Here is a 20769-nt window from a genome sequence, read left to right as displayed (position 1 = left end):
TGTGGTTCAAAACGGCTCTCTCTGGCTTTGGCAGCACGAACACAGATTTGAATGTTCCGGTATGATTTCTCAAAGGTTTAATAGATGCGGGAGAATCGTTGTCATAAAGTAGGATCGCGTGGGTGCTTGAATCGAGATCGCAATCTTTTTACGATTAATCGTGCATCTCTAGTTAAAAGCCGCAGATTCGTTCACAAAACACTGTCTATTGCAAAATAGAGCAAATACTGACAATAGCCTACTGTGAAGAACATCACTTATTATTACCCTTTTGTTTGTTGAACTGTTGTATAAAATCAATGTCACATTTGCCTTCGTGTGGATATTTGGATTTGCATTCTTGCTCGTATCAACATTAAAAACAAGAACTCACAAAAGGTATGTTTTGTATCAAGAGTTTGAATCTTAAATTGATCTCTATGCACCTCCTGTGCCAGGCTATTTGTTCTTCATGCTAGTAAGTGCTAAATTTACAGGTACATTGTTGAGAACGGCAGTAATGTAGCAATGTATGCAATGCACCAGGGGCGTTTCCTCCGAGGAGGCAAGGGAGGCAGTGCCTCCTCAAAAAAAAAAAAAAAACTGCATGAGAAAATAATCGATATTACAAAAATAAAACAATGCAAATGTTACAAAATTTGACATTAAAAAGTGGAAAAGTCGTTTTTCTAAAGAAACACTGTCAAACAGGTGAAGTTACAGCGGGGAGTCCGCGTCTCTGTGCCTCCCTTCAGCTTAAAGAAACAAAGCAGAGCCTCTATAGCGTGCGGTGGATTTAGTGGGGGGTAATTGAGAATGAATGGGGAGGAAAGTCACGTGAGAGGAGGCAGTGCCTCAGTCGCGCTATGATTGGATATGATCGGTTACAATTGGACATGATTGGTTCGTGCGATAAATCCAGCCTCTTGTTTTCGTGCGCGTTCTCGTCGAATCGGCCTGAATGAAGACAGTGATGGTTAATGGGAAGACTAATTAAAAAGTAAGTAATCAACTGTCACTTAGATATCACAACTTTATTTCATGTCAAAATCAAACTCGAAACGACCTAAAAACATGATGACTGTGGGGCTTTTTAGTGAGCAATCATCGTGGTGAAATTAAAGGTACATCTTTGTGTCTATGAGTGAGTGACCAGTGTGTACAAGCTTAATGACTGCTGAAAATAAATTGACTTTTAAAAAGAAAAGCTGAATATTAGTTTAAATAATATATATTGTTTAAATTGTTACTGCCTTTAGTTATTATTTTGGAATAATAACTCTGATGAAATTTATTCTTGGTTTTAATAAATAGAACATTACATAGTGTAAAAATACAAAATAGAATTATATTTGGTCTCTCTTTTTATGTAATGTTAACTTAACCAGGAAAATTGTGTAACAGGGACATAAATGAGGACGTTGCCTCCTCATTTTAAAACACCACCGCACACCACTGCAATGCACCCATATTGGACATGCTGCTTATGTGGAAATGGATGCAGTCAGTTTTGACCGCAAAAGATGTGGTATTTTGATTGGATGTCATGTATTTACGGCATTGTGTCTGTTAGAAATACATGCTCGGTTTTAATGTTACTTGAAGGTCAGGAAGAATTAAATGAAAGGCAAAACTCGGCATTTTGTTCGCGTACCCCTTCTGTCACCTCACGTACCCCCAGGGATACACGTACCCCAGTTTGGGAACCACTGGCCTAAGTGATGTGTAAGGAAACAGGACTCATCGGACCCGGTGACCTTGCGTGTTCATTGTAGCCACTCTCTACGTGGGCACTCTGACTGGTCTGCGGCTACATAGCCCCATACACAGCACAGTGTGATGCACTGTGTTTTGTGACACATTCCTACCGTAATCGTCATTACATTTTTGTTAGACTTGTGCCACAGTAGACTTTCTGTTAGCTCAGACCAGACAGGATAGCTTTCCTTGCTCTTGTGCATTGATGAGCCTTGGGCACGCAACACCCTGTCACTGGTTTGTGGTTTGTCCCTCCTCGGATAATGTTGGTAAATTCTCTCCACTGCTGACCGAGAGCAACCCACAATGCCGTTTCAGAGACACTCTGACCTCGTCATAACAATCTGGCCCTTGTCAAAGTCGCTCATATCTTTATTCCTGCCCATTTCTCCTGCATCCAACATATTGATTACGAGAACTGATTGTTTACTTACCGTCTAATCTACCCAGAGTCCAGACCTGATTATGTGGCCTTGTTAGGAGATGATTAACGATATTCGCTTCACTTGTGACCACCTGTGCGTTACTTTTTCTCACCTGGGCTGGGCTTGCTTGTTTGTTTATTAATAACAATAACAAAAAAGTTTTATTTTTGGCAAATGTTAAGGCCCTTTCACACCAAAAGTGAAATGAATACGCCTCAGGCTGAAGGAAATGCATATTTATGCCTGCAGAGTAGAGGACGCAGCTCATAACAAACAAACCTTTCAGCTGTGCTGCTATTCTGGATTAAAGAAGAATAGGATACAGGAGAAGGAAGTTCAACATTCTTATTTCTAAATCTAATCTAAAGTAATTTTTGCTTGTTAGTATGGTTGAATTGGATCATTGAAGGTCAGCAGCAAAGACATTGGTTAATAAAGTGAGATTAAATACATAAAGTATATTTGTGTAATTTAATATATTTAATTATTACAGGTTTGCGTAAAATTCTAAGATTGCAGAAATTCTGAATTTGTTTTTATTAATTTTAAGGAACACTGAATGTTTTTGTGCAAGTGAGATGAGTAAATGCATGTTCACATTCAGTCTAGAACTACAATAACCATCATGTTTACACAGCTTACAAATCACCTCTGCACTTCTCGATTTCCCTCAACATGGGGACAGGAGAGCTGAGAGTCAATACATGTGAAAAAGTAATTTGTGTTACTTATTTGAAAAAATAACTTAGATATTTTGTTGCAAATTTAAAAAAAGTAATGTTACTTTACTAGTTACTTTTAAAAAGTAATCTGATTACGTAACTCAAGTTACTTGTAATGCGTGACCCCTAACACTGTCTGTAACTGGTCATAATGTTTTGGCTTATATATATATATATATATATATATATATTCCAGTAAAAGAGTAGTTCATCCACAAACCCAAATGACATACTTTCTTCGGTAGAAAATAAGTATTTTTTTTTTAAAGCCTGCCCATGCTCCACTAAATATTTCATTCACTTTTCCACATATTCAAACTTTAGATCATTGTCAGTGTCATACTTTGCACAATGAGTCTTCACATAGCAGGTTTTAAATATGTACATGGCAAAGCAGAAACTTTTCAGTAAATAGCTACTTAAATTACAGGGTATTCCTCACACAGGCCCATCGTTTGAGTTCAGAAGATCTAGACTAGAATCAGGGTTATTACCTTAAACTAAAACTATAAACAAAAACAAAAAAAAATCTTTACTTGAAATAAAACATTAACAGAATTCAAAATTTCACCTATTGTGTTCCATGGAAAAATAAAGAAAAATGGTTTTGGAACACCATACTATTTTAATTCACCAATTAATTCATTTATTGTGAATGAAATTTGCCTCAGTGAAAAACAACATACAAAAGAAAACCTGCAAATGAACACGAAAAAAATAAAGCAATAAAAATGCTCCCATTTATTGATCCAGCATGAAAAATAAACCACAGATTACTGTTTACTAAAAATAAATAAAAAATATGTCACAACTGTTATATTAAAATGTTTGACATTATGTTGGCAACCACATGGGAAAAGGAAATCTGAAGGAATGTAAAATAGAAGATTACATGAAATTCTGCGGAGACACGACTTTCACATTGCAGTTCAATGCTGAATCCAGAAGCGATTTTAACAAGTTTGAGATATTGCATGACACAAACTAACTTACAGTACTGTGAAAAATATAATTTGCATGCACAAAGCATTTGCTCTACCACATACTGCACTGATCACATGACCGCGATTATTCGTGTGATCAGTGACCTTTCAGTGACCTTTAAAAACAGATTATTTTACTTTCATTTGTTTGCTTTACTTACAGCTTTCATTAAAAACAGTCCACGATCAACCCATAATGCACTTGTGTGCGGAGTTCAGTGCAGAGGGTGTTATGGCCTGGTTCAAGCCTCTCAGTTTGGGTACGGCAGGCAGCTGATGAGGTAGCAGACCCATCTGGCCAGCATGGAGCTGCGGAGCCACAACACAAGTTCATACAGGTCTATCTGGCACAGAGACCAACGCTCAGACAGCGAGATCCGCAGCCGCCTGGTCCGAGACTTGGTTTTACTCCTCTTGTGCCTAAAATAGAGGCACAGAGACACAAAGACAGAAGACTAGTGAGGCGAAGAACCAGAAGAGGAGAGGTGAGATTACATTGGTTAAAGTAAGTTGGCTGTAAATGATTCAAACTGTATTGGCTCAGGCTTTGTGGTAAGCGAAGGACATTAGACAGACCACACTAGGTCATGTAATATTAACAGTGTGTGAGAGAGAGAGAGAGAGAGAGAGAGAGAGAGAGAGAGAGCAGTGTTAAGGCCATAGTAAGTGGGATGTCCTTGGGGGGAAAACAATGACTCCTCCGCTCTCCTGAATGCATCTCACATTGTCACAGCGAAGAGTCTTGAACTGACAAACAGTAAGTGAAATCGTATTCATTTTCTTACACGTTCCCGATGAGGAGAGTGAGAAATAAGATAAGGGTGATGGTGAAAATCACTCTAATTTCTGAGTATTCAAACTGTACAAAGCTTTTTTTGTGGTGGACAAGTTTGACATTTCAGACCATAGCTGCTGTGTCAGACTTGAGATGTCACACTGTGCTCCATCTGACAGGAGCACACCGACAGCATGAACAGAGTACAGGCTGAAAACAGAAAGCAGGGACTGATGGGAACCCAGGAGTCAGTCACGAATTGTCACTCGTCCTACTTTGCCAAAAACCTTGCAAAAATGTCAACAGTAACTTGTTGCATGTTGGGCACAGAGGTCCAAATGTTTTTGCCAGACCTGCCAATTCTAGTAGAACTGAACTAAAAAATAAAAATGTATCGGCCAAATATTTTTTAATCGGTCATAGAAGTAGATTTTGCACGATTAAAAAAATAATAATATTAAAATATTAAAAAATGTATTTATAATTTTTTTCTTGTTTTTCAAAGTCTCTTATGCTCACCAAGGCTGAATTATTTCATCAAAAACACAGTAAAAACAGTAACATTGTGAAATTTTATTACAATTGAAAATAACTTTTCAATATTAAAACTTTAAAACTTAAACATGCTAGCAATGTGTTAATGTTAGAAACATGCTAGCAATGTGCTACATGTAGCAATTAATGCTAGAAAAATACTAACACCAAACTAAATATGTTAGCAATTTGCTAATTCATGTTAGAAACATGCTAGCAATGTGTTAAATATGCAAGAAACATGCTAGCAATGTGCTATATCATGTAAGAAAGATGTAAAAACATGTTAACAATGTGCTAATTGACGCTAGAAACATAGCAGTATTCAAACTTGCTAGAAACATGCTAATAGTGTGCTAACTGATGCTAGAAACATGTTAACAATGTGCTAATTGATGCTAGAAACATGCTAGCAGTATTAAATATTGCTAGAAACATGCTAACAATGTGCTAATTGATGCTAGAAACATGCTAACAATGTTCTAATCGATGCTAGAAACATGCTTACAGTATTACATCTAACTGGAAACATGCTAACAATGTGCTAATTCATTTTATTCAAACCTTCAAACTTTTAAAACTACTTCAAACTTTCTGGTCAGGCTTTCTCAAGCCAAAATCTTTCTTATCTAGTTTAAAATGCAATTTATTTATGGCAAAGCTGGATTTTCAGCATCATTACTCCAGTCTTCAGTGTCACATGATCCTTCAGAAATCATTTTAATATGTTGATTTGGTACACAAAAAACACTTATTATCAATGTTGAAAAACATTTTTTTGTGAAAACCATTATTTGTAATTCACTTTTTAATGAATATAAAGTTCAAAAGAACAGCATTTATTTTTAATTGTAATATTTTGTAAGATTATAAATGTCTTTACTGTCACTTTTGATCAATTTGATGCATCCTTGGTGAATAAAAGCATTCTTTTCTTTCAAAAACATATACTGAGCCCAAACTTTTGAATGGTAGTGTAAAAACCACAGTTCATTTTGGATCCTGCGTATAGATATTTACAGTTGTAACACTGCATAACTTGTTGGCGCTTGAATTATCCATAATGAATATTTCAAAATGAGATAGAGTGGATGTTGTCACAGCTTGAGCGGGAGCTAAATTATTAACCCAGCTCAGCAAGAGGCCTTTCAGTCTGTCTGTCCCTGCAAGCGGACAGAGAATGACAGAAAGAGTGAACCCAGCATGCACTCACAGTCCTCTTCGTTTCTCATTACACCTTGCATATGTAGCCAATCAGACAGAGGCTGTGTCTGAAACCTGAAACCTACTACCTTCACAAGAAGCAGAAGCTTTAAGGCATGATTGAGACCCATATATCCTAACATCCGGTTCATTTGGTAGATATTTGAAAGATGCATAAATGCATCCTTTGCTGCATATTATGTCCAACAATCCTATGTGGGTGGCTCAGTGGTTAGTAGAAAAAATAAAAATGGAGTCTGATGTAGGTGTTGAAAAAACAATGTCAATTATCCACACCAAGAAATAAGCCTTGTTGTCCTGAATTATTTGCTTGGTTATGTCTAAAGCTCACTTGTTCACATAACTATTGATGTTTTGCTTTGGATGGATGCACTTTCTTGAGCTTTATACTCGTTGGTCCCGTTCACTGATATTATAAAGTTTGGACGTGTCAGGATATTTATCAATATACAGTAACTCCGATTGTGTTCATCAGAAAGAAGTCATATACATATAGGATGGCTTGAGGGCGAGTAAAGCCTGAAGTAATTTTCATTTTAAAGTGAACTAATCCTTTAATCACTTAATTATGCTGTGCATTGCAATGATATATATATACTAGTGATTATGAGTATCCCTGCAATATCACTATCATAAATATGACCGAATATTATAGACTGTGAACAAGGCCAATGCAGAGATAAAAAAGGAGACCACCTTCAAGCAATTGTGAGTTCTGTAGAAAAGTTGTTAGGCAATGGCTCACTGCATATTACCCATAACCCCATGCATATACTGCACATGCTGACTTTAAAAATTGCTAAATCTAACCTTGATTCAAAAAAGGCTAAGTAAATATGTAAAAGGATAAAAGACATTTTTTTTTTCTTCTAATTTTCTCCACCACCATTGAGTATTTTGAAAAAGGGACACCTCCAGATCCATGGTCACATGGAATGCATTAGTCATTTGTACAGTGAGGCTGAAAATAACACTTAACAGTGTGAGACTACAGAATGAATGCTAATGTCACTTCCTTTTCATGCGGAGATTAAGAAAAATAACCTAATTTCTTTGTGACGTCGCTTCACAGAGTGTCTGTTTCAATGAAAAGTGACTGGGTTATATAGACTACACGTACATATACAGGACAGATTTCCTTAAGACTTTCTTAAAGGAATAGATCGGTAATGCTTTATCTTTTAACTATTTGCTTATTAGCATGCATACTACTAGAATATTGGCTATTTATTAGTACTTATTAAGCACATATTAATGGCTTATTCTGCATGACCGTATTCTACATTCTTAATCCTGCCTAATACCTAAACTTAACAACTACCTTACTAAATATTAATAAGCAGTAAATTAGGAATTTATTGAGGGAAAAGTCGTAGTTAATAGTTTATTTGTGTTCCCTATACTAAAGTGTTACCAATAGTTCATTCAAAAATGAAACAAACAAGTATGCTGTTATTTTAGCAGTGAGACACAAAAGTACTAAGGTTTAAGTCATTTCATAGTCAGTTCATAGTGACCGGAGCTCCAAAAATGACATGTGACTAAAGCACCATGTTTCAAGTTTTCCAAGATATCTCTGCAATTTTTTAATTCTGGATGCAGACACAGGCTATATGCATGCAAGGTTTTTCCTTCAAATCTGCTTTATTAATTCAGAAGACTGAAAATCAAGTTGCTTGAACTATAGTAGTCAACACTTGAAGTAGATCAAAACCTTTCATCAAAGTTGTCCTAAAACCTTCTTCTTAGGACAACTTAGTTCTTAGGACAACTTTGAACTTTTTTGATCCACTTCAAATGTTGACTACTGTAGTTGAATGAGTGTTTTTTATCCTTTTTCGAGCTTTTTGCCGCTTTTGTTGTATGTCTTGTGTAACAATTCTTTAAAGAGGCCATATTCCGCCCTTTTACAAGGTCTTGATTTTGCTTTTGGGGTCTACAAGAATGGGTTTTCATGCCTGAATGTTCAAAAAACACATTATTTTTCACATATTTTACATTGTTGCAGGACCTCTTTACCAAGTCTGTCAGTAACGCTCTGTTTAAAACCCTGGAACACACCAAGCCGACGCCGACGAACTAGTGTCAACGAAAGCAGACTGCGGGGTTGGCTCACGTCGGCAGCGTCTGGGTCCAAAGTTACCCTGACACACCAAACCGATGCTCAACACCCGACGGCCAAGTAGCACGTCCGTTCTGCGCCTGCGTAAGAAGAAATGCCTTTCCGTACCAGCAGGTGGCAGTAGCTGAACAGCCAATCAGAATGATCAAAAAAAAAAAAAAAAAAGCCGACGAGGACCAACTTCAGCCGACGGGGTGGAACACACTGAGAAAACTTAGTCTGCCGATGAACAGAAACTGCCTACGGCTGACCGTTGGCTTGGTGTGTTCCGGGCTTAATTCCTGTCTCTTTGAAGCCCCTCCTTCTGAAAAGCACAATGTGCTCTGATTGGTTGGCTGGAACAGTGTGTTGTGATTGGTCAACCATAATGCCCCTTACCATAATTGCGAGTTTCAACACACTACTAACCCAACTCAACCAGGCCTTGCCCACTTTTTTTGAGTATGCCTTTGGCGAGAATTATTTAAATAAAGAATATTGTGATGTTAATGTTCCCGGAAGAAAATTTCAATCAAGGCATTTCAGTGAGCTCAGAAGCAGTGCTTACTGAAATAGAGAATAACTCCCTTTGGATTGGACTTGTGCTTTGTAACTTTGCAGACCTTTTTTCATGCTCAAACAGCAACATTACAAACTAAAAGTTGAAAATGTAAAAAAGTATAAAAGGTCCTCTTTAAAAATGTCTACTTTTGTGTTCCACAGATAAAAAGAAAGCCTTAAAGGTTTGAGGGTGAGCAAAAGGCAGAATTTTCATTTTTGGATGAACTATTCCTACAGATTGTACTATGAAAACCTAACTCACTGTAATAGATGATACTGCAAACATTTCTGCTCGCATCAAACTAAATGAGTATGTGATGGTCCGGTTACTTCTCTAGGTCTGTCTTTCCCTTTCTGCTGTGTCTGTGAGCACAGCAATTGGTAATGGATTTTAGATTCTGCATTCTGCACTTTGCTGCCATTTGGTTTTAATAAAAAGGCGTTGAGGCAGACGACATTGAGTTTCATGTCTGGGTGCTTTTTTCTTTCTGTATCGCACCGAAATCCTTTACGAGCAGACGTGAGCATCTCTCCGCTGACAACTGTCAGGATTCCTCCTTCAAATCCGAACGATTTTCTCCTCCAATCATCATGTTCTTCATTAGAATGGTGAGAATAAATCAATATGATCACTGCTCACTGCTGTGGAAAGTACAATATAGTACAATATAGTGGCATTCACTCACCCACTTACATTTCAGGGTGGGGGGAGGCTGGAGTGAGTGGTGTGTGTGTGTGTGCGTGTCTGAGTGCATTTAAATGCTTTGTGATGTCCCACAGAGTCCACTTAAATGAACGAGAGTTCCTGCGGTGCGTGGGATAGTGTCTGTGGGTTACTGGTGTGAGAGAGATGACACTGTCTTTGAGCAGTGAGATGACATCAGGGACTTGAGCTCCAGAGCAGACACGCAGAGATGAGCCAATGAGAGCCCACTGAACAGAGAGAATGAGGCGTTTAACAGCAGACAGACTCCTAATGTGTGGGAACAGGTTTGTTCAGATGCTGAAACTCTAACCTTGTGACTACTCAAGTAATGCTGCAGTGAACATGGCAGAACTTTACTATTGTACTGAGAAGAGATTTAAAAGAAAGAAATCGATTAAAAATTTAAAAAGAAAAAAATATCTGTGTAAACAAGTACCATAAGAAATTTATATTACTGATATTCCAAATCACTATTTATTAACTATTAAATATTATAAAATATTTTTAATAAATAAATTCTATATACATTACTGTTCAAAATTTCAGGGTCGGTATGATTTTTTAATGTTTTTGAGTCTTCTGCTCACTTTGCGCACTGTTTCCCCCTTCCCTTTGAAACCCCCTGTGGTGTCCTAGAGAGAAAATCAGCCGCACAGTTCTCAGGACCAGTCCGATATAACACCTCAAAGTCAAAGGGTTGTATAGCTAAAAACCAATGTGTAATACGGGCATTAGTGTCCTTCATGCGGCCCAACCAAGTCAAGTCACCTTTATTTATATAGCGCTTTTTACAATGTAGATTGTGTCAAAGCAGCTTTACATTGATAACTGGTACATTGTTTGGCTGCACAGCAGCTCTTAAAGAATAGTGTCAATGCAGGCAGATCAAAGCACTGTTGAATATCAAATGTCAAGTCAAGTGTCCCCAACTAAGCAAGCCAGAGGCGACAGCGGCAAGGAACCCAAACTCCATCAGGTGACTCCAAGCTACAGCCCGATGATCAGTCTTCTAGGGTGAACTTTCTACCAAACAGGTAGTGTATCTAAAGGAATCCAAAGCCCATTTCACAGCTAAACATTGTTTTTCTACCGTTGAATATCTCGATTCTCTTGGAAGACGTTTCCTGCTAATGTAGGCGATGGGTTGCAACTCACCAGGTTGTCCTTGAAGAAGTACAGCTCCCAGACCGAACTCTGAAGCATCAGTCTATACTGTAAATGCCTGACCAAAGTTTGGACTCTGTAGAACAGGTTCTTTGCATAACATTCAAATCCTTGAAAGCACTTTCACACTATGTAGTCCAATCAATCTTATTGGGTTTATCCTTCTTTGTAAGGTTAGTGTAGTGAACAGCACATTCCAGGGCCCAGTTTATGGCCGGGCCCCTCTCTGTCCGTAACAGCGGACAAAGGTTTGCTACATTTTGATTGGATCTTGGTGGACTAACACAAACAAACTGTCCAACGCCATCAGATAAAGATGTAAGGACAACATCCAGACCTCTCTTAGAGGGCAAGAAGAAGACCTCTTGTACCAAGCCTGGGAAGGACAGGACTTCTCATTGGTCCACATGCAGTTTCTGCCCTTCACCCATCTAGAGACTACTTCCTAAGGTTGGCCAGAGACTGCCATAAAAATTCCTTGGGACCTCAGCAGCAATGGGTGAAGCAAAGAGAGATCACAAAGATCCATCCAAAGCCATTCAAAACTATGTCTGAAAACCTTAGAACTGATGCAAACTACACATCCATTTCATACTTATTCACAGGAATAAGTATTCTCAGTGACAGCTATTTGTAGTGCAACATCTGACACAGATTCAGCTGTTAATGTACAATTGAATGAAAGCATGACGGTTCAATCTTCTTCCATCATGTTTAGTCTCTATTTGTTTAGAATATTGCCAAAGGTATTCTGGTGGTGGTTTGGAAAGTGAGAAATGCATTGGTAAACTTTAAAGACACTGTAAAGACTTCCAACTTTGTGCTTTATGCAAATGAGTTCCACAGGGGAAAGAAGGGTGGGCCACACTATGTGTGTCCCCTCTGATGCCAGCAGCCAATCACAGCGCTCGAATGGAGAAGCGCCAAACTGCAATCTCCTCCTCATCGGAAAGGGATAAAGGTACCCTTTCAACAGACATTCCTTGTTCTGAGTCTGCCCTTCAAAGGGGAAAGACATAACAGATATACCGTTCTGGGTCTCAACTCTGTAAGGAGTGAGACATTAACAGATACACCGTTCTGAGTCTGTCCTGCACGGGGATAGGCATTGACAGATACATTCTCGTTCTGAGCCTCTGGTTCGTCCAGAGAGACAACAACAGATCCCATGATCTGAGTCTACAGCTGGCGAGGCAGCAACAGAGACGACCACGTTCTGAGCCTCCAGCCTGTGAGGAAAGAGACATTAACAAACACTACGTTCAGAGTTTCCGTCCAGCGAGACAGTAACGACATCTGCAACAAGGTTAAGCTCAGGAGAGCAAACCTTCACTCCAAGGTACCTTCGTCTGCGTGTTCCAGATTGTTAAGGACCTTCTGCACCTACACCAGGGCCTCATCTGCGTGTTCCAGATTTTAGGACCCTTTGGTGCTTCCGGAGATCAGCATCCCGCAGAGCTTCGTGTTCAAGACTGTTGAAACAGATTCTGACTCCTCTCCTCACTGCATTGTCACCCAGCACAACCAGTGGAAGACGTCACCGTCATCGGACTCAACCATGTGGAACGTAAATATCACTTAACCAAACCTCTTTCCAGAGACCTTGGCATTGTTGTATATTATCAGTATATAATTTCCTAATTCCCATTAGATGTAATATAGCTGATGTTAGTTAATAACAAATAATCTTTCGTTTATTTGTTTAGTGCATAATAAGGTTCTCCACCTTATTATTTTTCAGAGAAACAGTTTATCTTTCCATAAGATAACGTAACTCTTCCATAGCCACACCCAACTTAATCACTTGTATTCTATGTATCTTATGCACTTTATTCCTTTATCATTCATGGCATTCATTTAGTAGTTGTGTTAGTTATTCTTGTTTATCTTTTGTTAATAAAATTTATTTTATTACACTTGTGTCTTCCTTGTGCTGATAATACAGAAAAGGCTCTACAAGTTAGCAATCTCACCAATCTTTCAGATAAATCAGCTGACCGCTTTACATTAACTCCAAATGAATAAAAGCCCCTGTTGGGAGTGTTCTCATACTGCCAAGGTAAAGACCTTGAATGGTGCCCTGAACTAGGAAAAGGGGGGAAGTGGTCATCTGATGTACTCATAACCACACCTTAAGAGACGTGTGATCCAAAAATTACAACGTCAGTGGTGACGTGAGTACCAATCCCTATTTTACTTCGCATCCTTGGATGGGCGAAAGTAAAAATCACTACATTAGTAAGAGCTACAGCTCTTGAAGAGAAGTGAGGGATGAAACGTCTGTACCATCCAGTTAGGCCAAGGAAAGATCGTACCTGCTTCTTTGAAGTAGGTCGCTTGGCATGCTTGATGGCTTCAATCTTCCCGAGTTGAGGATGAATTAACTCCATGTCCTAGTTTATATACCAGGTAAGTAGTTTCCTTTTTGGCAATAGCACACTTGGCCGGGCGAATGGTAAGTCCTGCTGATTTTATTCTTGCCAGTACCTCTGTCAGATGCTGTAGATGCTCCTCCCATGTTTCACTGTAAATGACAATGTCATCCAGGTATGCTGCTGCAAACTTCTCAGTTCCCCGGAGAATCTGATCGATCATTCTCTGAAATGTAGCAGGTGCTCCGTGAAGTCCGAAAGGTAAGACCCGGAAATGGTAGTGTCCAAAAGGCGTTTTAAAGGCTGTCAACTCCCTGCTGTCTGAGTTTAACGGTATCTGCCAATAGCCTTTGCACAAGTCCAGTGTTGTAAGAAACTTTGCACTACCAAGTTTTTCTATTAAATCATCAACTCTGGGCATGGGTCAAATTTACTCACTGCATTGAGTTTTCTGAAGTCCAAGCAGAATCTCAGTGTTCCATCCTTCTTTGGAACTAGCACGATGGGATTATTCCACTCGCTGGAAGAAGGTTCTATGATTTCCATTTTCAGCATTGTCTCAATCTCCTGCTTCATGGTGAGTACTAATTTCTCTGGAACTCTGTAAACAAGTTGATGTATTGGTTTATTGTCTTTTAGGTAAATGTGATGTTGGACAAGGTCTGTTTTACCTGGTGCTTTCAGGAATAGTTGGTGAGGGAGGCTCTCCAGCAGTTGTCCCCTCTGTTCCACATTCAAATGTCGCAAATCCAAGGAACAGTCATCCTGCTGAACAGGTAAGTACTGCTCCTCCACTTCATCCTCCTCCTGAACCACCCTCACCAGCAGCTCCTTTACAGCATTTGCTGTCGTCTCTGGCTGGGAAGCTTGTTCATGCCACTTTTTCAGCATGTTAATGTGGAAGATCTGCAAAGGTTGATGTCTCGATGGAATTTCAATCTCATACGTCACGAAACCAACTTTCCTTTTTACCTGGTATGGACCTTGCCATTTCGCTAGAAGTTTGTTGTCTGATGTTGGAAGTAGCAACAATACTTGCTCCCCTGGTTGAAATGTTCTTGCTCTAGACTTCTTGTCGTACCAAGCTTTCTGTTTAAGTTGTGCCTGTCGCAGATTCTCTTGAGCTATGGTGGTAGTTTGCTGTAACTTTTCTCTCATTTTAAGCACATATGAGAGTATGTTCTGTTTACGCAACTTGTCATTGTCTTCCCATCTGTCTCTCAACACAACCAGTGGACCTCTGACTTGATGAGCGAACAGCAGTTCGAAAGGCGAAAATCCAGTAGTTCCTTGAGGAACTTCTCGATAGGCAAATAAGAGATAGGGTAACCATTTATCCCAGTCTTTGCCAATCTCGGACACAAACTTGTTTAACATGCTTTCAGTATCTGGTTAAATCTTTCGACCAGACCATCAGTCTGGGGGTGGTAAGGAGTAGTACGCACTCTCTTAATACCCAGCAATTAATAAACCTGTTGCAAAGTATGAAATTGGTGCCCTGATCAGTCAGTATTTCTTTAGGTATCCCTACATTTGAGAAGAAATGCAGAAGAATGGTTGCAACCTGATTTGCGGTAACTTCCCTCATAGGACAAGCCTAGGGTATCTGGTTGCGTAATCGCAAATCACCAGAATAAATCTGTTCCCTTTCTGACTTTTTTCCACAGGTCCCACAACATCCAGACCTATTCTCTCAAATGGAATATTGACTGCAGAATATTGAATGGGTACAAGCGGCGCTACACTGGGTGTTCTGCCCATTGCCAACTGACATTCAGGACACGTTTTACAGTAATCCTTTATCTCGCTGTACATGCCAGGCCAACAGAACCTTTTAGCTATTCTCATTAAGGTCTTCATAAACCCCAAATGACCTGACCAAGGACTAGAATGACCAAGTTCAACCACTTCCTTGCGATAAAGTTTTGGTACCACCAACTGTGTACCGTCTTCCTTAGACTGTCTGTAAAGGAGACCTTGCTTAATCACAAACATTTCAGCATTTAACAAATTCACAGCAGTCTCTTTAGTAATTTTGTGAAAGCAATCTGCCAATGTTACATCTTCTGTCTGCAGCTTAGCTATATCGTTAGATATGCTCACGTCCAATTCATCAACTATTGGTTCTTCCAGTTCAACATTCAACTGCTCTGAGGTATTCATTACATCGGCCACCCATTTTCTCCTCTTTTCTAGCCTTTCTTCTTTACTTGACTTGGTTTCACCTACTATCTCGTCAGTAAAGAATGGCATTTCCTGAAGGGTGTTCTGTGCAAAATCAAAACTGAGTCAAGTTTTGAGCCTGTGATCTAGTAACAACGCCACACCAAGCAGTTTCCTACAACAAGTCCGCTAATATGGGCATGTCTGTACCTAGCAAAAGGTAAGTTTGTAGTAATTCCTACTTTCATCAGGCAAGGCTGCTCATTAATCTCAATGTATACCTCAGCAGTAGGCAATTCTGACTTATCCCCATGTACACAACATACTGTAACTGTACCCTCAATCCAGGAATCTCTTGGAACATATTGCGCCTGCACCAAAGCAACCGGTGTCTACCAAGGCTGTTACTGGCTTACCATTTAGTAATACAGAAACGGTAGGTTCTTTGTCTATTTTGGGCACTAATGTAGAGGTCGGTATATAACATAGTCAAACTGACTTAGGCTTTCTCAAAGGACAATGTGGATTAGTATGACCTGGTTCTGCACAGTTATAACAAACCACATCCTTTTTGTCTGATATTGTTACAGGTGGTTTGGGTTTAGGGTGGGTGGGTTTTATAATCTGGGTTTGCAGTTGAGAGTACGAACTACCCCCGGACCCCACAGACTTACCTCTGTTGGATGGTAGGCTTCCAGCATACTGAAACGTCCCAGAGGAAACCTTCCTCACTGTGATGTAGGCCTTAACCAAGCTAGCTGCCTCTCTCATGCAGTTACTGGATTTCGCTCCTTCACCCAAGTTCTTACCACCGGGATCAACACCCGCATGTACTGCTCTAGTACCAGTGTCTCCAACAAGTCCATTTTGCTACTTGTTTCTAGCTGCACCCATTTGGAAAATAAGTCCTTCAGCCGAACATATAATTCCATTGGGGATTCGCCAACCGGTGTATCGAGAGAATGAAATCTCAGCCGATATGTCTCAGCGCTGATTTCATATTTCTTGAGAATCACTTCCTTGACTCTATCATAGTCCAAAGGTAGTGCTGGTGACATTGCGACGAATGCACTCCTCGCTTTCCCTGTGAGTGGAGGAATCAAATGAATAGCCCAGTCCTCCTTCGGCCACAAATACACTTCTGCCATTCTTTCAAAAGTGGTTAAGTACTCCTCAATATCATCATCCTCTTGCAGCTTCGGCAACTGTGGCACCGGAGCCAATCCCCGAGAGGATGAGTGGTCTGCAGTGGTAGCTCCATATCTGGTTCGCTCAACGTCAATCTGCATCTGCGTGACCTGATGTGTAAGTTTAAACTGTTGTTCTCCTTGAGCCATGTCTCTTTCTTGTCTCTCATCTCTCTCCTTCTGATACTGCAAGAAAGTTTTAAACATATCTGCTAATGCGGTGAGGGCTGCCTCTTCTGTAGTTGCTGGAGGTTCAGAAGCCTGTTGCGCACTTTCCGCTGTAGTTCCACTTGCTGTTTGCTGTCCATCCTCAACATCCATGTTTGCCGTCTGCTGTACTCTTGTTTTGGGTGGCATTTCTGTCTATTTTGGCCTCTTAATCCCACTTCTGACACCATATGCTAGCGATTGCACTTGCGATCAGAGGGATAATAAGACCATGGCAACAGGAAATCCCAGTTGAGGTGTATTTATTGTGCAGACAGTGCAAATCCCACAGCGAAAAAGCCAAACAAAGAAAACTATAAAAATAAATGTTGAAAAAAATATTCTTTTGTTGGAACCTAGTCACAACAGCAGTTGTACAGTTTGAATAACAAACTTTCTTAAACAGAAGCTTCTATTGCTTTGCTTCACTTCAACTCCACACAACCAACCTGACCCTCTAGACTCGACTTCACTCTACCCATCATGTGCTAACTCCGGTAGCCATTTTGTAGTCTAGGCCACACCCTGGAGTGTACCATTCTACAGGTAAGTTTTACTTTCTTACATATGCACTTCTTATCACCTTATTCATATAAAACAACATCTATCCATGATTAAATTACACTATAACACAATATAACAATACAACAAATGAATTAACAAAGATAAACCTTGTTTTACAGGAATATTGGAAACCCCCCTATGACATCATACCCAACATGGTTTCTCCCATTCAGAAGGCACGTCCACCATGTTTAAATACTCCCCTTTTAAAACAATACAGGTTTGGTCACTGGTGTTTTACAAGCAGGTAAGTTATATTTGTTATACTGTGTAACCCCATCTTAAATAAAAACTTAAAATCAGACATATGTGTATTGTGGTTATTTATACTAACAATGAATGAGCAACGTTAGTGCTAACACATTGTACATATCCACTACACATAAACAAATGCACATTGTATCCCCTCATATCTTAAACACATAAAACACAATACATTCAAACATTCAGAACATTGCACAAGTTTGCGTATGCATGATATCAGTGTCAATAAACAGACCGTGTTAATGCTGCAACAATATGTGTGTGTGTTAGATATGGTGTATGTGCATACAGTCCAAACATGATCACGGGGTTGCTCCGTGACACTCACCAATGCTGCATTTATTTAATCAAAACTACAGTAAAACCAGTAATATTCTAAAATATTATTACAATATAAAATAACAGTTTTCTATTTTAATGTTTTAAAATGTAATTTAAAATAAATCTTTTCTATTTGAATATATTTTAAATATGTGTGCTGCTTTTTGTGCCATTTTTTCAGGATTCTTTTTGATGAAAAGAAATCACTTTAAGATCTGACGCACAGATCCATTATACTGTTACACATGCATTTTCTTTCTAAACTGTTTACGTTCACTTAAAACATAACTGACTGCGTTTACGTGAATACTTGCCAAGACCATCATTTTGACATTATATTGTATGTATTTGACTGTTTAAGCGCAGTAACCAGCAAAAATAACTCAATTTAGCACTGAGAGGCAGCTTTATGTGTGCACACTTTGGGTGTGAGCACAAAATCTGAGGGAATGAGTAAAATTATGCGCAATACGCACAATCCCACACTTAAATTCACGTCCTGTAACACCAACAATATTCATCCAGAGCAAATGAAACTAGTGAGTGAGGGGAGGTGGGTTTGTGTGTCAACTTGCTGTCGGGGAGATGAGAGACTGAGAAATCGCAGTTGGTATTGTGTATCTATTCTGCAGAAAATGAGTATTGGAAGCGTTTCAGGTATTTCAGTATCGATATATATAGAAAAATATATATTTTTGACAACATTACTCTTAGTTTATTATTTCAGATGCCTTTTTAAAATACTACAATTGAAAAATTTATATTAGCCTATATATTAAATTCAACCCACCAAAGTGGCTAGCAGGAGTCATTTTGTTACACACCACTGCAAATACACACACACACAAAAAAAAAAAAAAAAAAAAAAAAAATATATATATATATATATATATATATATTTTTTTTTTTAAACCCTGTTTATAAAGTGTTAAAGTTCACCTGGCAATGGCACGGGTACAGCAGCGGGACATATTGATAAAGGAGCTGGAACTGGCTCTGGTCTGCAGGATGGTCTCGATGCCTCTCAGCAGGTCATTGGTTTTCAGAAGCAGCAGCATCTGTCGGGGAACCCTGTTCAGCAGCTCACTGATCTGAGGGAGGTACAGCGCTGCATTTGTTCGGATCTCCACATCCTGAGAGGTAAAACAAAGCTAAGCTGTTAGAAGGTTTCACTATATTAAGATATATATTCATTCATAGAGATACACTCATGTTGGAAATAGTGGACAGGGTATTCTTCAAAAATTCACCTTTTGGGTTCCATAGAAGTCAGTTAGTCATATGGGTTTGTTTATGACATTTAAATAAACATAAGAGATGATCTCTAGACTTGCCTTACTAAGGGTACACCGACCTAAATAAATAAGTTATTAAAAATATTCACTATTAGGGGCAAAGTGCAGGGAAGTGTGAGAGAGAGAGAGAGAGAGAGAGAGAGGTGCAGGGAAATGGAGTAGCTTATTTCACAGACAACTGAGAAACTAAGTGCTTGAAACTGCGACTGTGAAGATTAGCTATTTTGGCTCTGTCACATTGGCAACATCAGCCCCCTGAGTTGATACTCCCGGCAAATTTTTATTAGTAATCAGGCATGAAGACCTTCCTTCCTCCCCCTGCCTGACTGGAAAAATAAGATTCCAGATGATGTCAGCAGTAGCCACATTCAGGTTCAGACTGTAAGCAGATCTTTACACCTGTGCAGTCTTTGACTAAGCACTTTACCTTACTCATTACAATGCATTATTTCATATCATTTTATGTCCTTTTATTGGTTTACTTTTTCCTAATTATTAATTTTCATTTTATTTTTAATCATTCTAATATCATACTGAAAAATCATTCTGATTTGGTTCTCAAGAAACATTATTATCAGCGTGGAAAACATATATGTTTTCCACGCTGATAATAATGTTTCTTGAGAACCAAATCAGAATGATTTTTCAGTATGATATTAGAATGATTTCTGAAGAATCATGTGACACTGAAGACTGGAGAAATGATGCTGAAAATTCAGCTTTACAATCAGAGGAATATATTACATTTTTAAATTTTAAATTACATTTAAAATAGAAAACATTTATTTGAAATTGTAATAATATTTCACAATATTGCTGTTTTTACTGTATTTTTGTTTAAATAAATACAGCCTTGGTGAGTAAAAGAGACTTTTTATAAAAATATTCTTAAAATCTTACCGACCCCAAAGTATATATAAGGCACATGCAACACAGAAATTTAAGAAAATGAACAATAATGAACAACTAAACGTAGACTAACAGTAAAGACAAAAAAAAAAAAAAAAAAGTTAGTTATGAAAATCTGTGGACTCTATGTTTTCAGCTGAGGTTTGACAAGAGTGGCAATTTGCCTCAACAGCTATTAATTCCACTGACCAGCAGACCAAGTGATTAAAATCACAACTCACAATTAACAATCACAAACCTTGATTAAGGCAATTAAACATCAATTAGTCCTTGCAAAAGCATAAGCCTGTAGTACCACAAAGTGACAATGTTGTAGAAGAGCACAAAGAGCTGTAGATCATTTTGATAAGATTTACTCACAATGCAAAGTGCACCTTAAATTAAAAGGCCTACTGATAATAAATTCCAACAATATCTCACTATCATGTCAAGAGCATATATATACTATATATAAATCAAACCAATACATTGTTAAAAAAAGAAAAAGATTTTTCGAAGTAGTAAAACGTATGTTTTACAAGAAAATTTGACTGTAATATGGTGACTGTCAGTGTG

The 20769-nt window shown here is 38.7% G+C and overlaps 1 protein-coding gene across 2 annotated transcripts in view; it reads right to left on the bottom strand.

The window, feature by feature from the left end:
- Positions 1-3602: 3602 nt before the first annotated feature.
- The window catches only part of adck1 (aarF domain containing kinase 1), a 168691-nt gene continuing 151524 nt past the window's right edge, over positions 3603-20769 (bottom strand). For both annotated transcript variants that reach the window (XM_051867793.1, XM_051867794.1), the window contains exons 10-11: positions 18950-19143; positions 3603-4287 (exon numbers count right to left, since the gene is read on the bottom strand). In XM_051867793.1, the coding sequence (XP_051723753.1) occupies positions 4119-4287; positions 18950-19143 (363 nt within the window). In that variant the 3' untranslated portion in view covers positions 3603-4118. The remainder of the gene's footprint in view (positions 4288-18949; positions 19144-20769) is intronic.

This window comes from Ctenopharyngodon idella, chromosome 17, assembly GCF_019924925.1.
Source record: "Ctenopharyngodon idella isolate HZGC_01 chromosome 17, HZGC01, whole genome shotgun sequence".
Lineage (NCBI taxonomy): Eukaryota > Metazoa > Chordata > Actinopteri > Cypriniformes > Xenocyprididae > Ctenopharyngodon > Ctenopharyngodon idella.
This window is presented reverse-complemented; position numbering and strand designations above follow the sequence as displayed.